This window comes from Cynocephalus volans, chromosome X (genome assembly GCF_027409185.1).
Source record: "Cynocephalus volans isolate mCynVol1 chromosome X, mCynVol1.pri, whole genome shotgun sequence".
Classification (NCBI taxonomy): domain Eukaryota; kingdom Metazoa; phylum Chordata; class Mammalia; order Dermoptera; family Cynocephalidae; genus Cynocephalus; species Cynocephalus volans.
Window position 1 is genome coordinate 117,138,047 of NC_084478.1, and position 18,987 is coordinate 117,157,033.

At 33.1% G+C, this 18,987-nt stretch overlaps 1 protein-coding gene across 1 annotated transcript in view; it reads left to right on the top strand.

Annotated features, from left to right (window-relative positions):
* Positions 1-18,987, top strand: part of TBC1D8B (TBC1 domain family member 8B) — a 58,834-nt gene that overhangs the window by 16,188 nt on the left and 23,659 nt on the right. The window contains exons 4-10 of the mRNA XM_063083730.1: positions 193-418; positions 1,291-1,531; positions 4,410-4,617; positions 5,286-5,453; positions 16,409-16,558; positions 17,231-17,381; positions 17,843-18,057. Of these exons, the coding sequence (XP_062939800.1) occupies positions 193-418; positions 1,291-1,531; positions 4,410-4,617; positions 5,286-5,453; positions 16,409-16,558; positions 17,231-17,381; positions 17,843-18,057 (1,359 nt within the window). The remainder of the gene's footprint in view (positions 1-192; positions 419-1,290; positions 1,532-4,409; positions 4,618-5,285; positions 5,454-16,408; positions 16,559-17,230; positions 17,382-17,842; positions 18,058-18,987) is intronic.

Below are 18,987 nucleotides of genomic sequence, written 5' to 3' on the forward strand. Positions count from 1 at the left end.
CTAAGTACAAAACTGAAGAAAATGTGCTCACCTCTGTCCTAAGAGAAGTTCGTATGTGCACACATACACGTATGACATATGTACCTGTATAGATGTATACAATTGTATTCAACTGTTTAAGGTTAAATATATGAAATATGTTTTTGTTGCTAGGTGATGATGAATTTTCCGAAAATATTTTGTCCCCTCTAGGGATTAATTGCTGAAGAGGGAAAACATTCTTTTGCAAAAGAAGATGATCCTGAGAAATTTCGAGAAGCCCTTTTGAAATTTGAAAAGTGTTTTGGCTTACCAGAGCAGGAGAAGTTAGTGACCTATTACTCATGCAGTTATTGGAAAGGACGAGTTCCTTGTCAGGGTTGGCTCTATCTTAGCACCAACTTTCTGAGCTTCTATTCTTTTTTCTTGGGATCAGAAAGTAAGTGGTTTCTATTGCTTATCATGGCTTTGAACTTGCTGACTGACCTATCAACTTTGTGGTGGTGTTAGCTTGTAAATAAAGTAATGGGATTGATAGTAAAGGTAATTAAACTGTACACTGAAAAGTTCATTTCTTGTAGAGAAAGAATCCTTTTAAGACTGGTTACTTGGGGTTGGCCGGTAAACTCAGTTTGTTAGAGCATCGTGTTGTAACACCAAGGTCAAGGGTTTGGATCCCGTACAGGCCAGCCACCAAAAAACAAAAAAACTATTTGCTTAACATAGAAGTGTGTATAGTATGTTTTGCATATTGTGGGAAGTGAATGAGTATTAAATGATGATGGCAATCTGGCATATAACTGCTTTTTTTCCTTTGTTATAAACCATCTACTTGCTTCAGTCATGTTTTAATGTTTGTTTCAAACATACGATATAAATACAGTAGCCATAGTACTTAATGGCCCATGTTTCACTTTGCAGCCACAAAGAAGACTTAAACAGTACTGTTTATAGCATACATACAGCTTTTACATAAGTGGTTAGGGAATTATATAAAGAAACAGTTTTAAATATTAAATCAGAATTTTTAAAAAAAAGATTTTTTTAAGAAAATCTTTAAAATTATATCTGTTCCTAGAATCACCAGTTATTGTATGTTTATGGTGATGCTTCAAACTTTTAACTAATCTTCAACTCTAAAGTATTTTAGCCATTCATAGCATTTTTTCTTTTTCTGTTTTTTACACTTTCTTTTTTTCTTTTTTTCACAGCATTTTTCAAATGGTTAACTATTGTTTCAAAAGATCTGATAATGAATTTAAATCGATATTGAGAATTTAATCATACCCACTTATAACTCTTATTTTTCAGTAAAACTCATTATCTCCTGGGATGCAGTCTCAAAACTTGAAAAGACATCAAATGTCGTATTGACAAAGAGTATTCACATATGTTCCCAAGGGGAGAATCACTACTTTTCCATGTTTTTGCACATTAACCAAACATACCTTCTCATGGAACAGCTAGCGAACTATGCCATAAGGAGACTTTTTGATAAGGAAACATTTGATAATGACCCAATCCTTGATGATCCTCTACAAATCACCAAAAGGTATTCAAAACTTAATTTTTACTTTTAAAAGTATTGTTTGACCATAAGAATTGTAGCATTGATTAGCATTAAAAGTTAACTGTTGTATGTTATATGATAGCTTTTCACTGGAGTTGATCATTGATGTGTGTTTTTGTGAGTTTATTCATATGTATTTCACAAATAATGTCCTCCTCTCCATAACATTTAATCCTAAAAGGTAACAGAAGTTAGGTATGAAAGTTATTTTTTGAGATTTAGATAGGATTTGCCCTGAAGTTCTTTTAGAAATGTAGAGATTTTTGTGTGTGTGGTTAGTCTAATTCTATATTTCTCTCTGAGTAGTCTAGACAGTTTCAGGTCTGAAATAGTTAAATTTATTGTTTAGTTTTAAAAATAATTTATAGACAGCATAATTTTTTTATGAAGAAGCAAGTTAGTGGAGTAAGTGGATCATGAGAGTAGAGTAACCCTTTGACAGGTCATAATCTCTCAGGACCTCAGTTTCCTCATCTATAATTTCTACTTCAGTGGGCACTCATGAAGCATGAGTGAAATGTGTTTGAAAGCACATTGTAGAATGTAAAACACTAGGTAAATGTTAATCATTATTAGTGCCTGCATGAGAAGTATTTGTCTCATAGCTGTTTGCCACTATTTGGTTTGCTGAAACTGACCATAGCCTTTCATCCTGCTCAACACTCAGAACAGTTGACTGAAACTAGCAAGCCAAAGGGGAGGGGAGAGGAGAGGATCCAGAAATAGCCAGTGAAACAGCTTCTGGCAAGGAGGATGAGAATGTACACTGTATGGGAAAGTATAAGAGGAACCTGAGTTGAAGTTCTATGGATAGACCAGAACAACTAACCTGGAGGGTTGCGTGATTACTGCACAGCTTTAATTGGGTACAGTTGTTCCTCTTGCCTATTCTTAAACTATTCCTAAAATCCATATATGTAAGGATTCCTTTGTGAGCCTGCCTGCATTTCTGGAAATTAGACCAACAAGGTGAATTTTTTACACTGTATTACCAAAACTAGGTCTCAGTGTGCATCATTTATAAATAGAATTCTAAAAAAATTAAGAATACTGTTTGTGTTACATTATAGCTGGGCATTTGTTTTTGTGGTTTATTCCTTGATTGGCCACCATAAACTTTTTAGCCATTTTATTTCCCTTAAAATATCCTCTAAAAGTTCATCTATCAATGAGCTATTCATTACCAAGTCTGTATTTAAATGAAGTATAGTAAATCTATATTTGTCTATGCATTTTAAGAGAACCTATTGAAAATCATATATATATATATATATCTCTAAATATTTTTTTTCTAGTGAGTTAAAATGAACAATAACTTGTTGAGACTTAGTCTCCAAATGGCTTTTTTCTAAAATGAAATGTCTTTATTGCTTCTGCTTATTGTTTTTACAAATATGTGTTACTTCTATAATTTAAACTATCAATTAAATTGTAATTGTGAATTCCGTAAACAATACAGAAGCATAATAATGATAGCTAAGTTAGCATAATTGACCCTTGAACAATGCAGGGGTTAGGCACAATGGAAAATTTTTATGTAACTTTTGACTCCTCAAAAACATAACTACTTAACTACTAGTTAAGTTGCGGCCATGCTACATTTTTCACTCAAAGCACTGCAGGGGAGGAAGGGAGCGAACGCATAGTTATTTAAGTAGTAGTTGAGTAATAGCCTAGTAATAGCCTACTGCTCAGTAGGCTACTTAACTGTTTAGTTAAGTATGTCATGAGCACATGACATGCCTAACTAAAAATCTTCCAATATATTTATTTTTTAAAATTTGCATTTAAGTGATTCAATACAGTTCATACCCATTTGTTCCAAGTTCAACAGTATATCTTTCCATGTTTTTTAATACATGAATTAAAAAATATTTGCAAAAAACATGAATGGGACTGAACATCATCACATTGTTCTATGATCTTCTTTTGTTCCCCTTACAGTAATATATAATGGACATCTTTTCACAGAAATGGACCTTATCCTTTTAAATGATAGTGAAATAACCCACTAAATTACAATTTAGGTGAGATAAAAATTAACATGGTTTTTTGTTCATATTTATCAGAATTATTTTAAAAGACATGGTGAATTATAACACATTCAAATAGTATATACAGGAAGGATGGATTTAGTTTTAACTTGGTTGGATTTGAGTTAGAACTTGCATAGTATACTTACTATCCCAGATGGCATTGCTGCTTAGCACAAGTGTTTACTGCCCCTAGAAAAATTGTACTATTTAAAACAATTGCTTTTTATTCATGTATTTATATATCAGTTAACAAGTCAACTGTATTTACTGACACCTGTCCTGTGCCCAACACTGTGCAAGTAGTGTTGTTTTACTGTACTTCTACTTTGGATTTTTTAAAACATTCATTTAAATTTTAATATTCTCATATATGGACTACTCTTCCCCTGTAAATTTTGATGCCATAAATTTTCATTATTTTTGTTTGTTTTGCCCGGCTAACCTTGATTTTCTAATAACCAAATATGAAAATTTTTATCTGCCGAGATTGTTCTTAGGCATGGTCACATATTATGACAATGTAATAACATAATAATAGTCTTCCAGCAAATCTCCCCTTAACAGATGGTTTGGAGACCTATGTCGTCTCTAACTCTTGTGCATTTTAATCTACTAATAAAACAAAATTGGAAAAAAGAACAAACAGAATGAGTTTGCTAGGAATCTGTGTTTTTTCCGTTTCAGAATTTGTTGAAGAACATAGCATTTAGGGTTTAATCTCTCTGCTTTACAGTATAATTTAGATTAATCAACACAGGCATGTGTGCACCTTAGAATTCATCATTTGAGCCTCATCCACCCCCCCTTTTTTTTCTTCCCTATAGAGTTTTGGAAAATCGAGCCCACAGTGAGCAATTTAATGCCTTTTTTAGGCTGCCCAAAGAAGAGACTTTGAAAGAAGTACATGAATGTTTCTTATGGGTACCATTCAGCCACTTCAATACTCATGGAAAAATGTGCATCTCAGAAAACTATATCTGCTTTGCTAGCCAGGATGGTAGTCTATGTAGTGTAATCATTCCATTACGAGAGGTAATGTAAATTTGGTTTACATAACAATTTTCAGTTTGAAAATATTACCATTTACAGAGTAAAATGTCCTTTAAATCTATAAGGTATTAAAAGTTCAACATGCAGTATCCTTTTAGGAATATAAAATAATCACTTTTTTAAGTTCAGTGTTATTCTTCAGGATAGAGTACTAGCTTTTGAGATATTCTCAGTTCCTTTTAGTAAAGCCATACAACTTTTACTGAAAGTGAAAATAGAAAAAAAATAAAAAATTAAAAACAAGATAAGGGTTTAGGATGATACAAAATGAAGCTTGATCATTCAGACATTTATGACATGAATATTAAAACTTAGATTATCACATTTGATGTACTTGGCCAGAAAGAATAGAATTGATAGCTTTTGTGTAAGAAATAAATTGTCAGTATTTGGCACTGAATTTTTATATTTGTATTATCATTTTTAAAGGCTACATGTTAGTTAAACCTTTTTCTTGAGAAGTGAAATAACTTGCACTGAGGTTACTTGTATCATTGGTGCAACTAGTACCCAAGTTTATTTCTTATCTTAAGATAACATACCACAGACCAAAACTTTTCGACACAAAAGGGTAAGCCAAACATATTTTACCTGAAGGTGTCAGCAGTAAGGGATAATGTGAATCATTTATATATGTTTTCATCCCTCAGGTCTTAGCTATAGATAAGACAGATGATTCCAGCAAATCTGTCATCATTAGCATCAAAGAAAAAACAGCTTTTTGCTTCAGTGAAGTTAAAGACTTTGAGCAACTCGTGACAAAACTCAGGCTCAAATGCGGAGCAGCTTCAACTGAATGTCATGATATTAGTACAGAGGTAATTAATTATACAGCAACCAAATCTCTTTGAAAAAAAGGTTTGTGTTTAGTGTGGCCCATTCTTTCAAAAAAAAAAAAAATCATGGTATCTTTCCTATTCATACCTAGGTTTATTTTTTTAAAAGACTGAATCTGGGGCTGTCTGGTTAGCTAGGGCTCAGATCCCCATACTGGCCAGCCACCAAAAAAGCAAAAATAAAAGACTGAATCTATTTGCTGTTTATCATACAAATACACCTGTACTTTCACATATCTTGGATTTTAACAACTCAAGCTATATTTGATAATTCAAGAAGGCCTTGAGAAAAGGACTCTCCTCTTCTTGCTGCAGAGAGAGAGCAATTTTAAACCAGTCTGAATATCTTTTGTTTAATATCTAGTAGGTCAGCGTTATTTACATAAGCTGGCCCAAAGCAAAATAGTGGCATATCTATTTGCTAGCAGAATAATAAAGAGGGTAAATATTCCTGGCAAAGGGTAATTAAGAGCCTGGTTCTGATGTTTAGTATGTCTTTAATGGAAATGTAGACAGGTTGAATTCAAATGAATTTTCTTTTTCAATGTCTGGGAACCCCATGTTTTAATAGGTTGATAAAACTTACCAAATTATAACTACATAGTCTAATTAAAAATTCCCCAAATATCAACTTTGGCTTTACTGTCTATATTCTTTAATTTGGATTGGAGTATAGAGCCTGTTACCAATCTCTCCTAAGTACAGACTGAAAATAATATGCCAAGTCAATTATAATGCAGTATTGTTAAGACTAATTTTCCCTTTGATAATAAAAAAGCATAATGAAAACATGTATTCAAAAAGTATATATCATCTCACCTCCAAACACAGAATCTTAACATTAGCCATGAAGAGTTTTTCTTGCCACAACTTTATTATCTCTCGTTCTCTTTTAGGGTATTCCTTAGTTTGATGGGGAGACACAAGTAAAATTTGATCAATCTTGGTAATTTCTCTTCCAATGTTCCCATATTCTTACTTATATCCCTTTTTGTCCTTGTCCTGTTCCATTTCAGATTTAGTTTGTGTTAGACTGAATGCTCTGCTTATCTTTTCTTTTCTTTTATCTGCCTCTCCAAAACCTAGAAAACTGTAATTTTTCCCTGAAAACTCTTATTTGCCTCTATTAGCTGAATATGCTCAGTTATCAAGAAAGGATTTTGTTTCAAAATGAGTTTACTGTTTTTCCAGATATATATCAGAGTTCTAAGGTTTTATAGTTTCTCTTACCCATTTTTAGAGGTTTTAATAAAGATATGTATAAAATACCAGTCAGTATACTGGTTTGCTTGAAAATGTATTTTTAAATTTTTCATAATGTATTTCTTCTTATGATTTTTGTCTTAGCAATGATGAAGAATATTGACCCATTTTAGTATTACAGATCTAGCTTTAGTGATAGTACGTTAAAATTAGCTGAGAAAGCTTTTTAAATAAGAGCTAGTTCCATTTGATTTCTAAGTAACAGAAATTGTAGCTACATTCTCTTATAGCTACACCTAGCATACTGAAACAAGGAGAAAAAATTGCATTCTATGATTTTAACATACTCGGTGAATCCTGCACAAACAAGACTTTTTTACTCTAAATCTCAAAAAGAGTCTAAATCAACAAGTCTAAATTTGAGTACAGGAAAGACTTTTAGAAATTTTTATTGTGAGTATATCAAAGATATGATACAGAGAACAAATGCTCCCAGAATTACTGGGATTGTGCATAAGAACCAGTTCTGTCCAGATTTCTAAGTAGGTGTCAAAGAAAATGTTTTATGTGTTAATAAATTATGCTAAAACTTGGATACATAAACAGGTTTTGTAAAATTCTAATCAACTGCTTAGAAAGCACATTAATCATTTACTTTTATTTACACATATAATCAGCAAATATTAGATAATTTTAAAAAACTACTAAGTGAAAGAAAAATGGGCCCTTTTAGCCTAGTTTTAAACAGAGTGGCCTAAGAATGGAAAGCACTGCTAAAGATCCATTACTTGATGCTTTTAAATTGCACTATAAGTGAATCATGGGAACTGTGGAATGTCAGGAAAGATACAAATTGAGCTTATGCCTTAAAGTGTTTAGATAGGCAAATAAATATCTTCTACAAATTAGCATGTGTAAACATACTTTTTTCATTCGTTCTTATAACCAGCACTATCTTACTTTCTAAGTTTTTTAATAGAAGTAAAGGGGTTTTTATCTTACACAATAATGCAAATAGGAATAGTAGTTTAACCCACATAATTGTTTTTGTTTGCTTTAATAAGAATAAGGTAATGTGTTTTTTGTGACTCTAATACAAATTATAAATACATATTTTTGCTGGGGGAGTAGATTTACTTCTAAGTTAGAAAACCAGAACCTTTATTAAAAATAAAATTAGCACCTAATTTTAAATTATGAACTATGCACAGGAGCCTAAGATAAGCTTCTGATATTTGAGAAAAGTGTTTGTTTTGTATTTTTTACTTTAATTTTTGGTTTTACAGGTCAATTCTAGCCCCCAACCACCATTTATTATGCTGAGTTTGTTAAATATTGTAATTTAAATCTAGTGTTTTGAAGAAAAATTACATATAAATGTAATTTTTGCCCTGTCTTTCCTTGTTAGCCATATGCTAATTCTAAAATTGATCTCAGATATCAAAAACCAAACAGGTAAAGAATACCTGCTATAGAGTCAGCAGCCCATGCTGCTATCTAGATGTGATTGGATTTTGCTCAGGCACTAAATGTCTGATGAATACCAAGTTTATTTCAATTGTAAGGGACAGAACCCACATAAATATATATATAGAATTGATATGGCCATGGAATAAAACCTCCCATTCAAAAGGGCCAGAGCAAAAAAAAAAAGTTCAAAAAAGTTAAGCTTAATTTTTTGAATAATCTACCTTATTATACTCTTCAAGCAATTTAAATATTAAATTGTTTTAAGCTAGCATCTTTGAAGATGAATGTGTTAATGTGATTTTACTAATACTTAAGAGGTAATCATGGAGAGGGCTGGCATATTGACATATTTGTAATCATTCTTATAAATTTATGTGTGGGGTTTTATCACTTAAGAGGTTATTTGTCTTTTCCTTCTTGGAAACTTTTCCTGTAGTTTGTATATAGTACCAATAGATAAGCTGGTGCCTCAGTCATATGGTTTAAACTAAAGGAATGTACCTTGCTTGAGATCCAGACTACAGCCATGAATTTTTTAATGTGTGTTTGCACAAACATATTTTCTCAATAAAACAGCTAATTTTAATATTAAGTAGTAAAGAACATAATTTGTCAAAATAAGCTTTTTTGAAAAAGAAGTGAACTGTTGCAATTTGGGACCTATACTCACTAATCATTAAATTTTCCTTTATCTGCTTTTCCTCATTTACCCTTGTATTCAGACATTGATTTGAATACTCCTTAACTTTCCCTGAATCCTTTCTTAACGTCAACTCTCCTAGAGCTTATACTGGCTTCCTGGATTTCAAGCTAAAATACCACTGGACTGCTTTACCTTAAGCTGCTACTTTTCCTCTGCTTCAATCATGATCATTCTTTTCACCTTGTTTAAGCTACTAAAGTTTAAGGGATGACTTTAGTGAGTTTCCTTTTTTTTTTTTTAAGCACCCCTAGTAGTAACTCAAGACCTCTGGGTAACTGATATGTTTTAAAAGTACAACTGTAGATTATAAAATTCATATGGAAATACAAGGGACTAAGAATAGCTAAAACAGTACTAAAGAGGAAAAAGTTGAAGGACTCACACTTCTCAATTTCAAAACTTACTATACAGCTGTAGTAAACAAGCCAGTTGTGATACTGGCATAAAGGTAGACATATATCAGTGTAATAGAATTGAGAGTCTAACAATAAACCCTGATGTTTATGGTCAATTGATTTTTAAACAAAGATGCCAAGTAAATTCAATGGGGGAAAGAACAGTCTTGTATGTATATCCACATACAACAAAAAAATTAAGTTGGACTCTTTCCTTAAACCGTGCACAGAAATTAAAATGGATCAAAGACATAAATGTAAGAGCTGAAATGATAAACTCTAAGAGAAAACATAGGAGTAAATATTAACCTTGAATTAGGTGATTGTTTCTTAGATATGACACAAAAAGCAACATGACAAAAGAAAAAATAGGTAAATTGAACTACATAAAAATTAAAAACTTTTGTGCTACAAAAGATACCATCAGGAAAGTGAAAAGACAACCCACAGAATGGGAGAAAATATTCGCAAATTATATGTCCAATAGGGACTTTTATCCAGAATGTATGAAGAACTCTTACAACTCAATAATAAAAGATGACCAAGTTTAAAAAGAATGGTCAAAGGATTTGGATAGACATTTCTCCAAAGAAGATAAAGAGATGGCCGATAAGCACTTGGAAAGGTTTTCAATATCATTAGCCACTAGGAAGCTGCAAATCAAAACCATAATGCGGTACCATTTCATACCCACTAGGGTGGCTATAATTAAAAAGACAGAACTGTTGAGGAGGATGTGAAGATATTGAAATCCTCATACATGGCTGTCGGGAAGGTAAAATGGTACAGCTGCGTTGGAATACAGTTTGGCATTTCCTCAAAATGTTCAAGAGTTACCATATGACTCATTTATTCCACTCCTAGCTATCTGCCCAAGAGAACTGAAAATATATGTTCACACAAATACTTGCACATGAATGTTCTTAGCATTATTCATAATTTCAAAAAAAATGAAAAAACCTCAGTGCCCATCTAATGGGTGGATGAATAAAATATGTATGCATACAGTGGAATATTATTTGGCAATGACACGAAATGAAGTACTTACACATGGTATAACATGAATAACCCTTGAAAGCATTATGCTAAGTGAAAGAAGCCAGACACAGAAGACCACATATTTTATGATTCCATTTACATGAAAATTCCAGAATAGGCAAATTTATAGTGATAGAAATATTAATGGTTGTCTAGAACATGGGAGGGGGAGGGCAATGGGGAGTGACTACAAATGGGTGGGGATGTTGAGGGAGGGTGATGAAAATGTACTAAATTTAGATTGTGGTGATGGTTGCACAACTCTTAATAAATTAAAACCTTTATGGTATAAATGCACGAATTTTATCATATGCGATTAATATATTTAATAAGATGTTAAAAATAAATAAAAGCTTTGGGGAATCTTCGTCAACATACTTAGCTTAAGTAAGGCAGAAATATCTTTGATAAACCTGAAGGTTTTCACCATAGTTAAGCTTTACTAAGTATGGTGATAAAGTTTCTTCAAAGCTTTTAGAAAAAGCATCAAATTAATGCTCTGGAATCCTATTAAGATAGGACTAAAGAAAAGTGCACTAATGCAGAGAATGGAATCGTCCTCCTAACTTGTTCTCTTCTATCCTAAAAAAGTTAAATTCAACTAGCAAACTTAAGTGTCACTTATGTATTAGGCATTATACTAGTTGCTTTCACATAGACTGTATTGTTTACTTACCTAATTAGCCTGTGATAATAGATGTTATCCTAATTTTATATATGAGGAAACCAAGGTTCAGAGAAAGCAACTTATTCAGAATTGCATAGCTGGAAAATAACAAAGCATAATTGATTAGGTTTTAGTAGTTTCAGTTACAATCACATAATAATCCCACATTAAATTCTCAAATCTGTTCAGTAATGCATTTGATAATCTCTTGAGTTACTTCTAAAGATAACTAAACTCATCCATTCAATGAAAATTATATTACTGTAAATATCAGTATAATCATAGATAGTACCATATTTCTATCCTACATTCTGACAATTGTGATTATTGACAGTATGGGATAAGAAGAAAGGTCACCAGAATGAGAATAAAGAGGCCAAGTTCCATATCCAGCTGTCATTAAAAATTCCCGAATATAGACAAGTTGCTTAATCTCTTTGTGCATCATTTGCCTCATCTTTAAAATGAAAGGTGGAACTAAATAATATTCTTTGATTTTGTACTCCTTGAAATATTCTCTTGGCATATCTTGAGCTGAGACTATTTCCAAGAGTGCTCTCAACCATGTCTCAGAAACTGAGGTTTCCAAGTTCCAGAATTATTTTTGATCTTGAACTTTAAGGCTATTTGAAAAGCCTGTTCCATAGTTCTTATTTTCTGTGTGAGAAATTTATCATTACTTTATCCACTACCTGTGTACTAACTCCCAAATCTAGGTCTCCAGATCAGACCTCTGTCCTCAGTTCCAGATGCATATATTTAACTTCCTACAGTGCATATCCACCTAGATATCCCAATGATACTTCAAATTTTACATGTCTAAAATGAAGTCTTCCTCCCTCCTGCCCTTTCTTCCTGTATTCTCTAAGATAATGCCATCAGCACCCAAGTTGATGGTTACAACAGTCTAGTAGCCCACACTTTGTTATCTTAGATTCCTCTTCTTTCTTACTTCTCATAAGTTCTCTCAGATCCTTCCTATCAGCTCCATACCCACTACTTCTATCTTATTTTAGAACCTCATTTTGTGTCTGTACATACCTTCTTGAAAGGTTTCTCCAGTTGCCCCTCCCTCCAATCCATCTTCTTCATCAGCTCTAGAGTGATATTTTTCAAACAAAAATCTGATCATGTTACTTTCCTACTTAAAATTTTCAGTTATCTTCCACCAAATAACATAGCAAATAAAATTCTAACTTTATAACATATAATGCTTTTCGTGATCTGATCCCTGCTTGTATATCCAGCCTTATCTCTTTTCAATCCCCTATGTATACCATATGCATTGGTTGTCCTGAGGTATTTTTAAATCCCCAAATGTTCTTTGTCATTGTGTGCATAACTACCTTAGTATGTACCAAAAATTGGGAACAATTCTTCCCTTCATTAGGAATGCTCTTTCTCCCTTGTCTACCTGGAAAACACATGCTCATCCTTGGAGGTCCATAAAAAGCATCATATTCTCTGTGAAACCTGACAACATCCACCTATCTGTATCTAGTAAAGTTGATTACTTCCTCCTCTGTGATGCAACTGTAATTTGTAAATATCTATTATAGCACTTATGACAATGCATTGTTATTATTTGTTAGCTGTCTTTCTTTCCTACTAAACTGTTTGCTCTTATTTATCTTTATACCTCTAGTGCAATACCTGGAACATAGTAAAAACTCAGTAGATATTTGAATATTATTGAATGAATGAAAGATTGTTTTCTATTGATACAAAATATTTTTGATGTCTGCAGTTTTAAATATCTTAAGGCATATTTTGAATTTGATATATTTTTAATTATTTGAGGTGTACAATTCAATGATTTTTAGAATAAGTTTTCCAAGTTATGCAAGAATCATAAATCAGTTTTAGAACATTTTTATCTCCCCAGTAAGATGCCTTATACACATTTACTGTTAATCCCTGTCTCCTCCCCTACCTCCAGCCCTAGATAAACACTTATCTAACTTTTGTCTCTATAGATTTGACTTTTCTGGATATTTCATATGAATATAATCATGCATTATGTGATCTCGTGTCTGGTTTTTACTGATCATGTTTTTGAGGTTCATCTATGTCGTAAAGTGCATCTGTAATTTGCTCCTTTATATTACTGAATAGTATTTCTTTGTGTGGATATATCACATTTTGTTTATCCATTCATTGGTTGATGAACATTAAATTGTTTCCAATTTTTGGTAATTATGAATTAGGAACATGTGTGCAAATCTTTGTGTGGATATAATATGTATTCATTTCTCTTGGGTATATATCTAAGGGTGGCATTGCTGAGTCATGGTAAATTTATGTTTAACTTTTGAAGAAGCTGTTTTCTAACAGGCTGCATGATTTTACATACCCATCGATGATGTATGAGGCTTCCTATTTTTCTACAACTTTGTCAACATTTGTTATTGTATATCTTATTATAGCAATTTTAGTGGGTGTGATATGCTGTCTCATGGGTTTTAATTTGTATTTTTATAATGACTAATGCTAATGAGCATATTTCATGTGTTTTTTAGCCTTGCTTTTTAGAAGGATAATTTTGCTGGATATAAAATCCTTGGTTGGTGTCTTTTTCTTTCAACATTTTGAATATGTCATCTTACAGTCTTCTGGCCTCTAAAGTTTCTGGTGAGAAGTCCACTGTTGATCTTACTGAGACTCCCCCATACATGATAAATTGTTTTTCTCTTGTTGCTTTTTAAATTCTCTTTGTCTTTGACTTTTGTCAGCTTGATAATGATGTATCTAGGTGTTATCTCTTTGAAATTATTCTACTTAGAGTTTTTTTGAGCTTACTGAATAGATTAATATCTTTCATGAAATCTGGGAAGTTTTTGGCCATAATTTTTTCAAATATTCTTTCTGCTCCTTTTTCTCTCTTCTCCACTTCTAGGACTTCTATTATGCATGTATTGGTATGCTTGATAGTTTTCCACAAGTGTTTGAGGTTCTAGTCATTTTTTTTTCTACTTTTCCTCTGACTAGATAATCTCTACTGACTTCAAAAATGCTGATTTTTTTTTTTTTGCCAACTCAAATATGCCATTGAGCCACTTGAGTGAATTTTTCATTTCAGTTATTAGATTTTTCAGCTCTAGAATTTCTATTTTATTTTGATTTTTATAATTTCTGTCTCTTCACTTATATTCTCTATTTGACAGGACATAATTATCATACTTTATTTTTTTAATTAATAGACTTTATTTCTTAGGGCAGTTTTAGGTTTATAGAAAAATTGAACAGAAAAGATATATAGTTCCCATATATTTCCACCTACCCTCTACCCTGCCCACAGTTTCTCCTATTATTAACCTCTTGCATTGGTATGGTACATTTGTGAAAAATGATGAACCAATATTGATACATTATTATTAACTAAAATCCATAGTTTACATTAGGGTTCATTTTTTGTGCTGTACAGTTCTATGGGTTTTTCCAAATGCATAATATCATATCCTCCATTACAGTATCATACCAAATAGTTTCCCTGCCCTAAAAATCCCCTGTGTTCTACCCATTCATCCCTTCCCCCAACCCATGGCAACCCCTCATTTTTACTGTCTCTGTAATTTTGCGTATTATAGAATGTTGTATAGTTAGAATCATACCATATGTAACCTTTCATACTGGCTTCTTTCACTTAGCAATATGCATTTAAGGTTCTTCCATGTATTTTCATGGTTTGATAGCTCATATGTTTTTATTGCTGAAAAATATTCCATTGTCTGGATGTACCACAGTGTTTATCGTTTCACCTGGTGAAGGACACTTTGGTTACTTCCAATATTTGGCAATTAATGCATAAAGCTGCTCTAAACATTCATATGCAAGCTTTTGTGTGGACATAAGTTTTCAGCTAATTTGGGTACATACCTGAGAGCATAATTGCTGGATGATGTGGTAAGACTATTTGAGCTTTGTAAGAAACTGCCAAACCATATTCCAAAGAGGCTGTACCATTTTGCATTCCTATCAGCAATGAAGGAAAATTCCAGTTCTACATCCTCAGGAATGTTTGGTGGTGTCACCATTTTGGATTTTAGTCTCTTTTAGATTTTAGTCTCTTTAATAGGTGTTCAATGTTGTTTTAATTTACAATTACCTAAAGACATATGATGTTAAACATCTTTCATATGATTATTTGCCATTTGTATCTTCTTTGGTCAGGTGTCTGTTTAGATTTTCTGTCCACTTTTTATTGGGTCTTTTATTGTTTTAAACATAGTTTCCTTTAGTTCTTTGAATATATTTATAATAAAGGCTTTACATTCTTTGTTTACAAAATCCAACAACTGGGCACCCTCAGGGTTGGTTGCTTTTTTAAAAAGTTCTTGTTTTTATTTTTAAACCTACCTTCGTTGGATCACCTCCTGAGTCAGTATAATTTAGTGGTCATTCAGTAATGGGTCAGAAGATTTCCTTAAATGCCTTAAGCTGTGCCATTAAGTCTTCTACCTTTTTTCCAGGGGAGTTGTTTTTTTTTCTTTCTTTTTTTTTTTTTTTTGTGATAGGCAGTACAGAGATCACACCCTGGACCTTAGTGTTACCACATTAACCAGCCAGACCCCCAAGGAGATCTTTGTGTAAAGGTATACTTGAAACGTCAGGCAGTTTACAAATCAGTCTTAGCTTTCATTTCCTGGCCATGCTCACAGCCCTGCACAAGTGTGCATACTTCTAAATCCTAAGAATATGTTGGAACCTTTCAAAGTTCTGTATGGTCATCTGGTCCTCCAAGTTTTATTTTAAAATTTTTAGCCAGGCTCCTGTTTGCCTTGGCTGAAATCACAGCCTTAGGCAGCTGTGATGTTACCAGCAGATTGTAATTGTTTTCTGTAATGCCCTGGGAACAGAGCTTTTTTTTTTTTTTTTTTTAGTACAGAGCTGAACTGTGAATCAAATCAAATAACAGTGCCCCTGAGAACAGAGATTCTCAAGGAAGCTGCTAGTTTGGTCAAAATATTGGCTATATTCTGGGGATGGGGCTTTTAATGAAGCTCCAAAAGATCCACTGGCTGTCACTGCTGGCTTTCAAGGCTGTCACACTTCTGAGCTTATGAGGGGAGGAGGATGGGAATAGCCTCAAGTTAATACCCCACAGACTCTGCTGTTCTCACTGAGGTTCAGTAGTTTCTTGAATGGATGATTCTCAGTTCGTTCTGTGCCTTTGGTTAAATTTCTAATGTTCTGAAATGGTTTATTTTGAATGTTTGGCCAGTGTTTTGTTGCTTTTGTTGAGGAGTAGGTTCACTGGGATTCTAAATTTGCTGTTCCAGAAGTCACTTTGTTGACATCTCTAATTTTGAGAGGAAAACAATGTTTCCTTGAGACATTGCTTTGATATTTAATATGTATATTGACTGTGGTTTATAAATGACAGATAAAACATTAGCACTTTTTTTCTTGCAGAAACTTAAGCATGCATTTGGGACAGTTACATTCTGACTTTCTTTTTCAGCTTGCTCTTAGTTATGACTCTACAGGCCCATCTGATAATTTCGAGGCACTATCTTTGACATGTCAGAGAGAATGCAGTAAAACTGTGAACAACGAAGCCTTAATGACAGTATTTCACCCTCAGAATTTGGAGACTCTTAATTCTAAAATGGTAAGGAAAACAAAATATTTAAATCTATAGACTAAAACAGTTGATGAAAAATTAAAATCTTAGAGCAGACTAAAAGGCACCACAACTGAAAACTCTTCCTTGAGGACTTCGAAAGGTTTTCCAGCAAGTACTACTATATGACTTGTTTGGTTCCACTATACACAAGGACTCTTATCAAGAATGAAGATGAAAGATCAAAGTTGGACATTGAATTTTATTTGCATAGATTTCTAATATTCTATCCTGAAATGGAAGCGATATGGGAAGAATGATAGTTCAATGCTTTACCTCCAAAATGCCATGCTTTTGGCTGGCAGGTTAGCTCAGTTGGTTAGAGCATAGCCTTATAACCTTGAGGTCATGGGTTTGGATCCTCATACCCACCAGCCACCAAAAAAAAAAAAAAAAAAAAAGTATAAATCGGTGTAATGCTTTCACCGTTTTTTTATGAGTTTAGCTAAGAACTAAAATAGCAAGTTAAAGCTGTTCTGCTCACATGGGTTTAAAAGATTGTGATAAGGGCCCAGTGTTTGACCCCTGTGTGAATACTGATTTTGATTTTCTATGCTCTTGATTTCCATAAATGTTTTTTCATGCTGAAGAGGATAGGCAAGTTATTTTAAAGAATTTAATTTCTCACCATATTTAGTTGCTTTGATTTTTTTGTTGCAGTTGAAAGAAAAGATGAAGGAACAGTCATGGAACATCCTATTTGCAGAATGTGGGCGTGGTGTTAGCATGTTTCGAACCAAAAAGACTCGCGATCTGGTTGTAAGAGGGATTCCAGAAACCTTAAGAGGAGAGCTCTGGATGCTTTTTTCAGGTATTATACTTTTTATTTATTTTATTCATTTAATAGACATTAACTATGCCCCTTCTAGAAGTTATGCACTATGCTAAAATCAAAGAATTACAAAGATGGCAAGGGCAAAGTCTTACTCATCATGAGTTCAGACAGGTCACTGAGAGAAAGGTAAGTAGTTATGTGTACTGAGCTATATATCCACACATTTAGTATCTGAGTGGATTAGTTTATTAGGCAAGATATATCTAATTGGGGGGATCTCTATATCTAGTGTCAAAGAAAAGTTAAGGGGGAAAATCTTATTAAAATATTATTCTGTTGGATAAATTATAGATTCTATTGTGAAGATTTTTCTTTTATACTCAGATATCACTTGAGTATAAAGCTAAATTTCAAGGTAATGAAATCCAATTCTTCATATATATGCAACTAGCTTTATTATAGTTTTCTTTTGTATGTTAATACAATCATATTTACAGGTGCTGTTAATGACATGGCTACTAATCCTGGCTATTATGCTAAAGTGGTTGAGCAGTCCTTAGGGACCTGCAATTTGGCTACGGAAGAAATTGAACGTGATTTACGTCGCTCCCTGCCTGAGCACCCAGCGTTTCAGAGTGACACTGGCATATCTGCTCTGAGGCGGGTACTCACTGCTTATGCATACAGGAATCCCAAAATTGGATACTGCCAGGTATAACTTCACTGTAAGCTCAACTGTGTGCATGTTCCAAATGACAAAATCATATCAAACTGAACTCTACCAATTTGGAAATTGTGATAATAAGGACAGTGGTTGGACTGAGATTGACAGTGGATATTATTAATATAAGGAGGATGATAGTGGGAATACTTAGGAGAATTGGTATTTCATTAATTTATTTTTCTTTTTCATTTAACAAATGTTTGTAGAATTCCTGCTCTGTAAAGGATACTGCTCTAGATGCTTAAGGCTAAATAAAGATGTATCAGATAAGGATCCTTAAAAGTATATAGACTAGTAGATGTTAAAGCATATTCACTGAGAAATCAAAAACCAAGTGAGAGAAATTGTTAGAGAAATGTAAAGTCCTGTCAGGATTTATAATAAGGAGAAATTATTTTCGTCTGGGAGAAGCAGAGAAGGCTTCATGGAAGAGGTAGCATTTGCAGGTCTTGAAAACTGGTGATTTTGGAACATATGGAGATGGAATGAAAGAACATTCTAGATGAAGAGATCAGGTAATCCAGCACAGACAGAGGTAAATGTTAAATGTGTAGAGGACCGTGTTCTGTTTAGTGCAGTAGAAGTGTAGAGGGAATGAAGTGAAGTAGTTGGGGGAAAAAAAGTAAGATAATTTGGGACGGGTCAGGTGTTTGAATGTTATTTTGTAGGCAGTAAAGAAATCATGGGGAAAATATCCATTAGGAGCATACTTATTAATTAGGGTAGGCTAGACTGCTAATACAAACAGATAATAACTGAAACACAGTGAGTTTATTTCTTAAAGTAATAAACAGAGGAGAATGAATATTCAGGTCAGTAGGCAGCTCTGCTCCATGAAATTATTCAGGGCTTAGGCTGAAGGCTGACAGCAGACTCTGTCATCTTTAAAACAAGGCTTCCAAAAGACATTTCCATTGC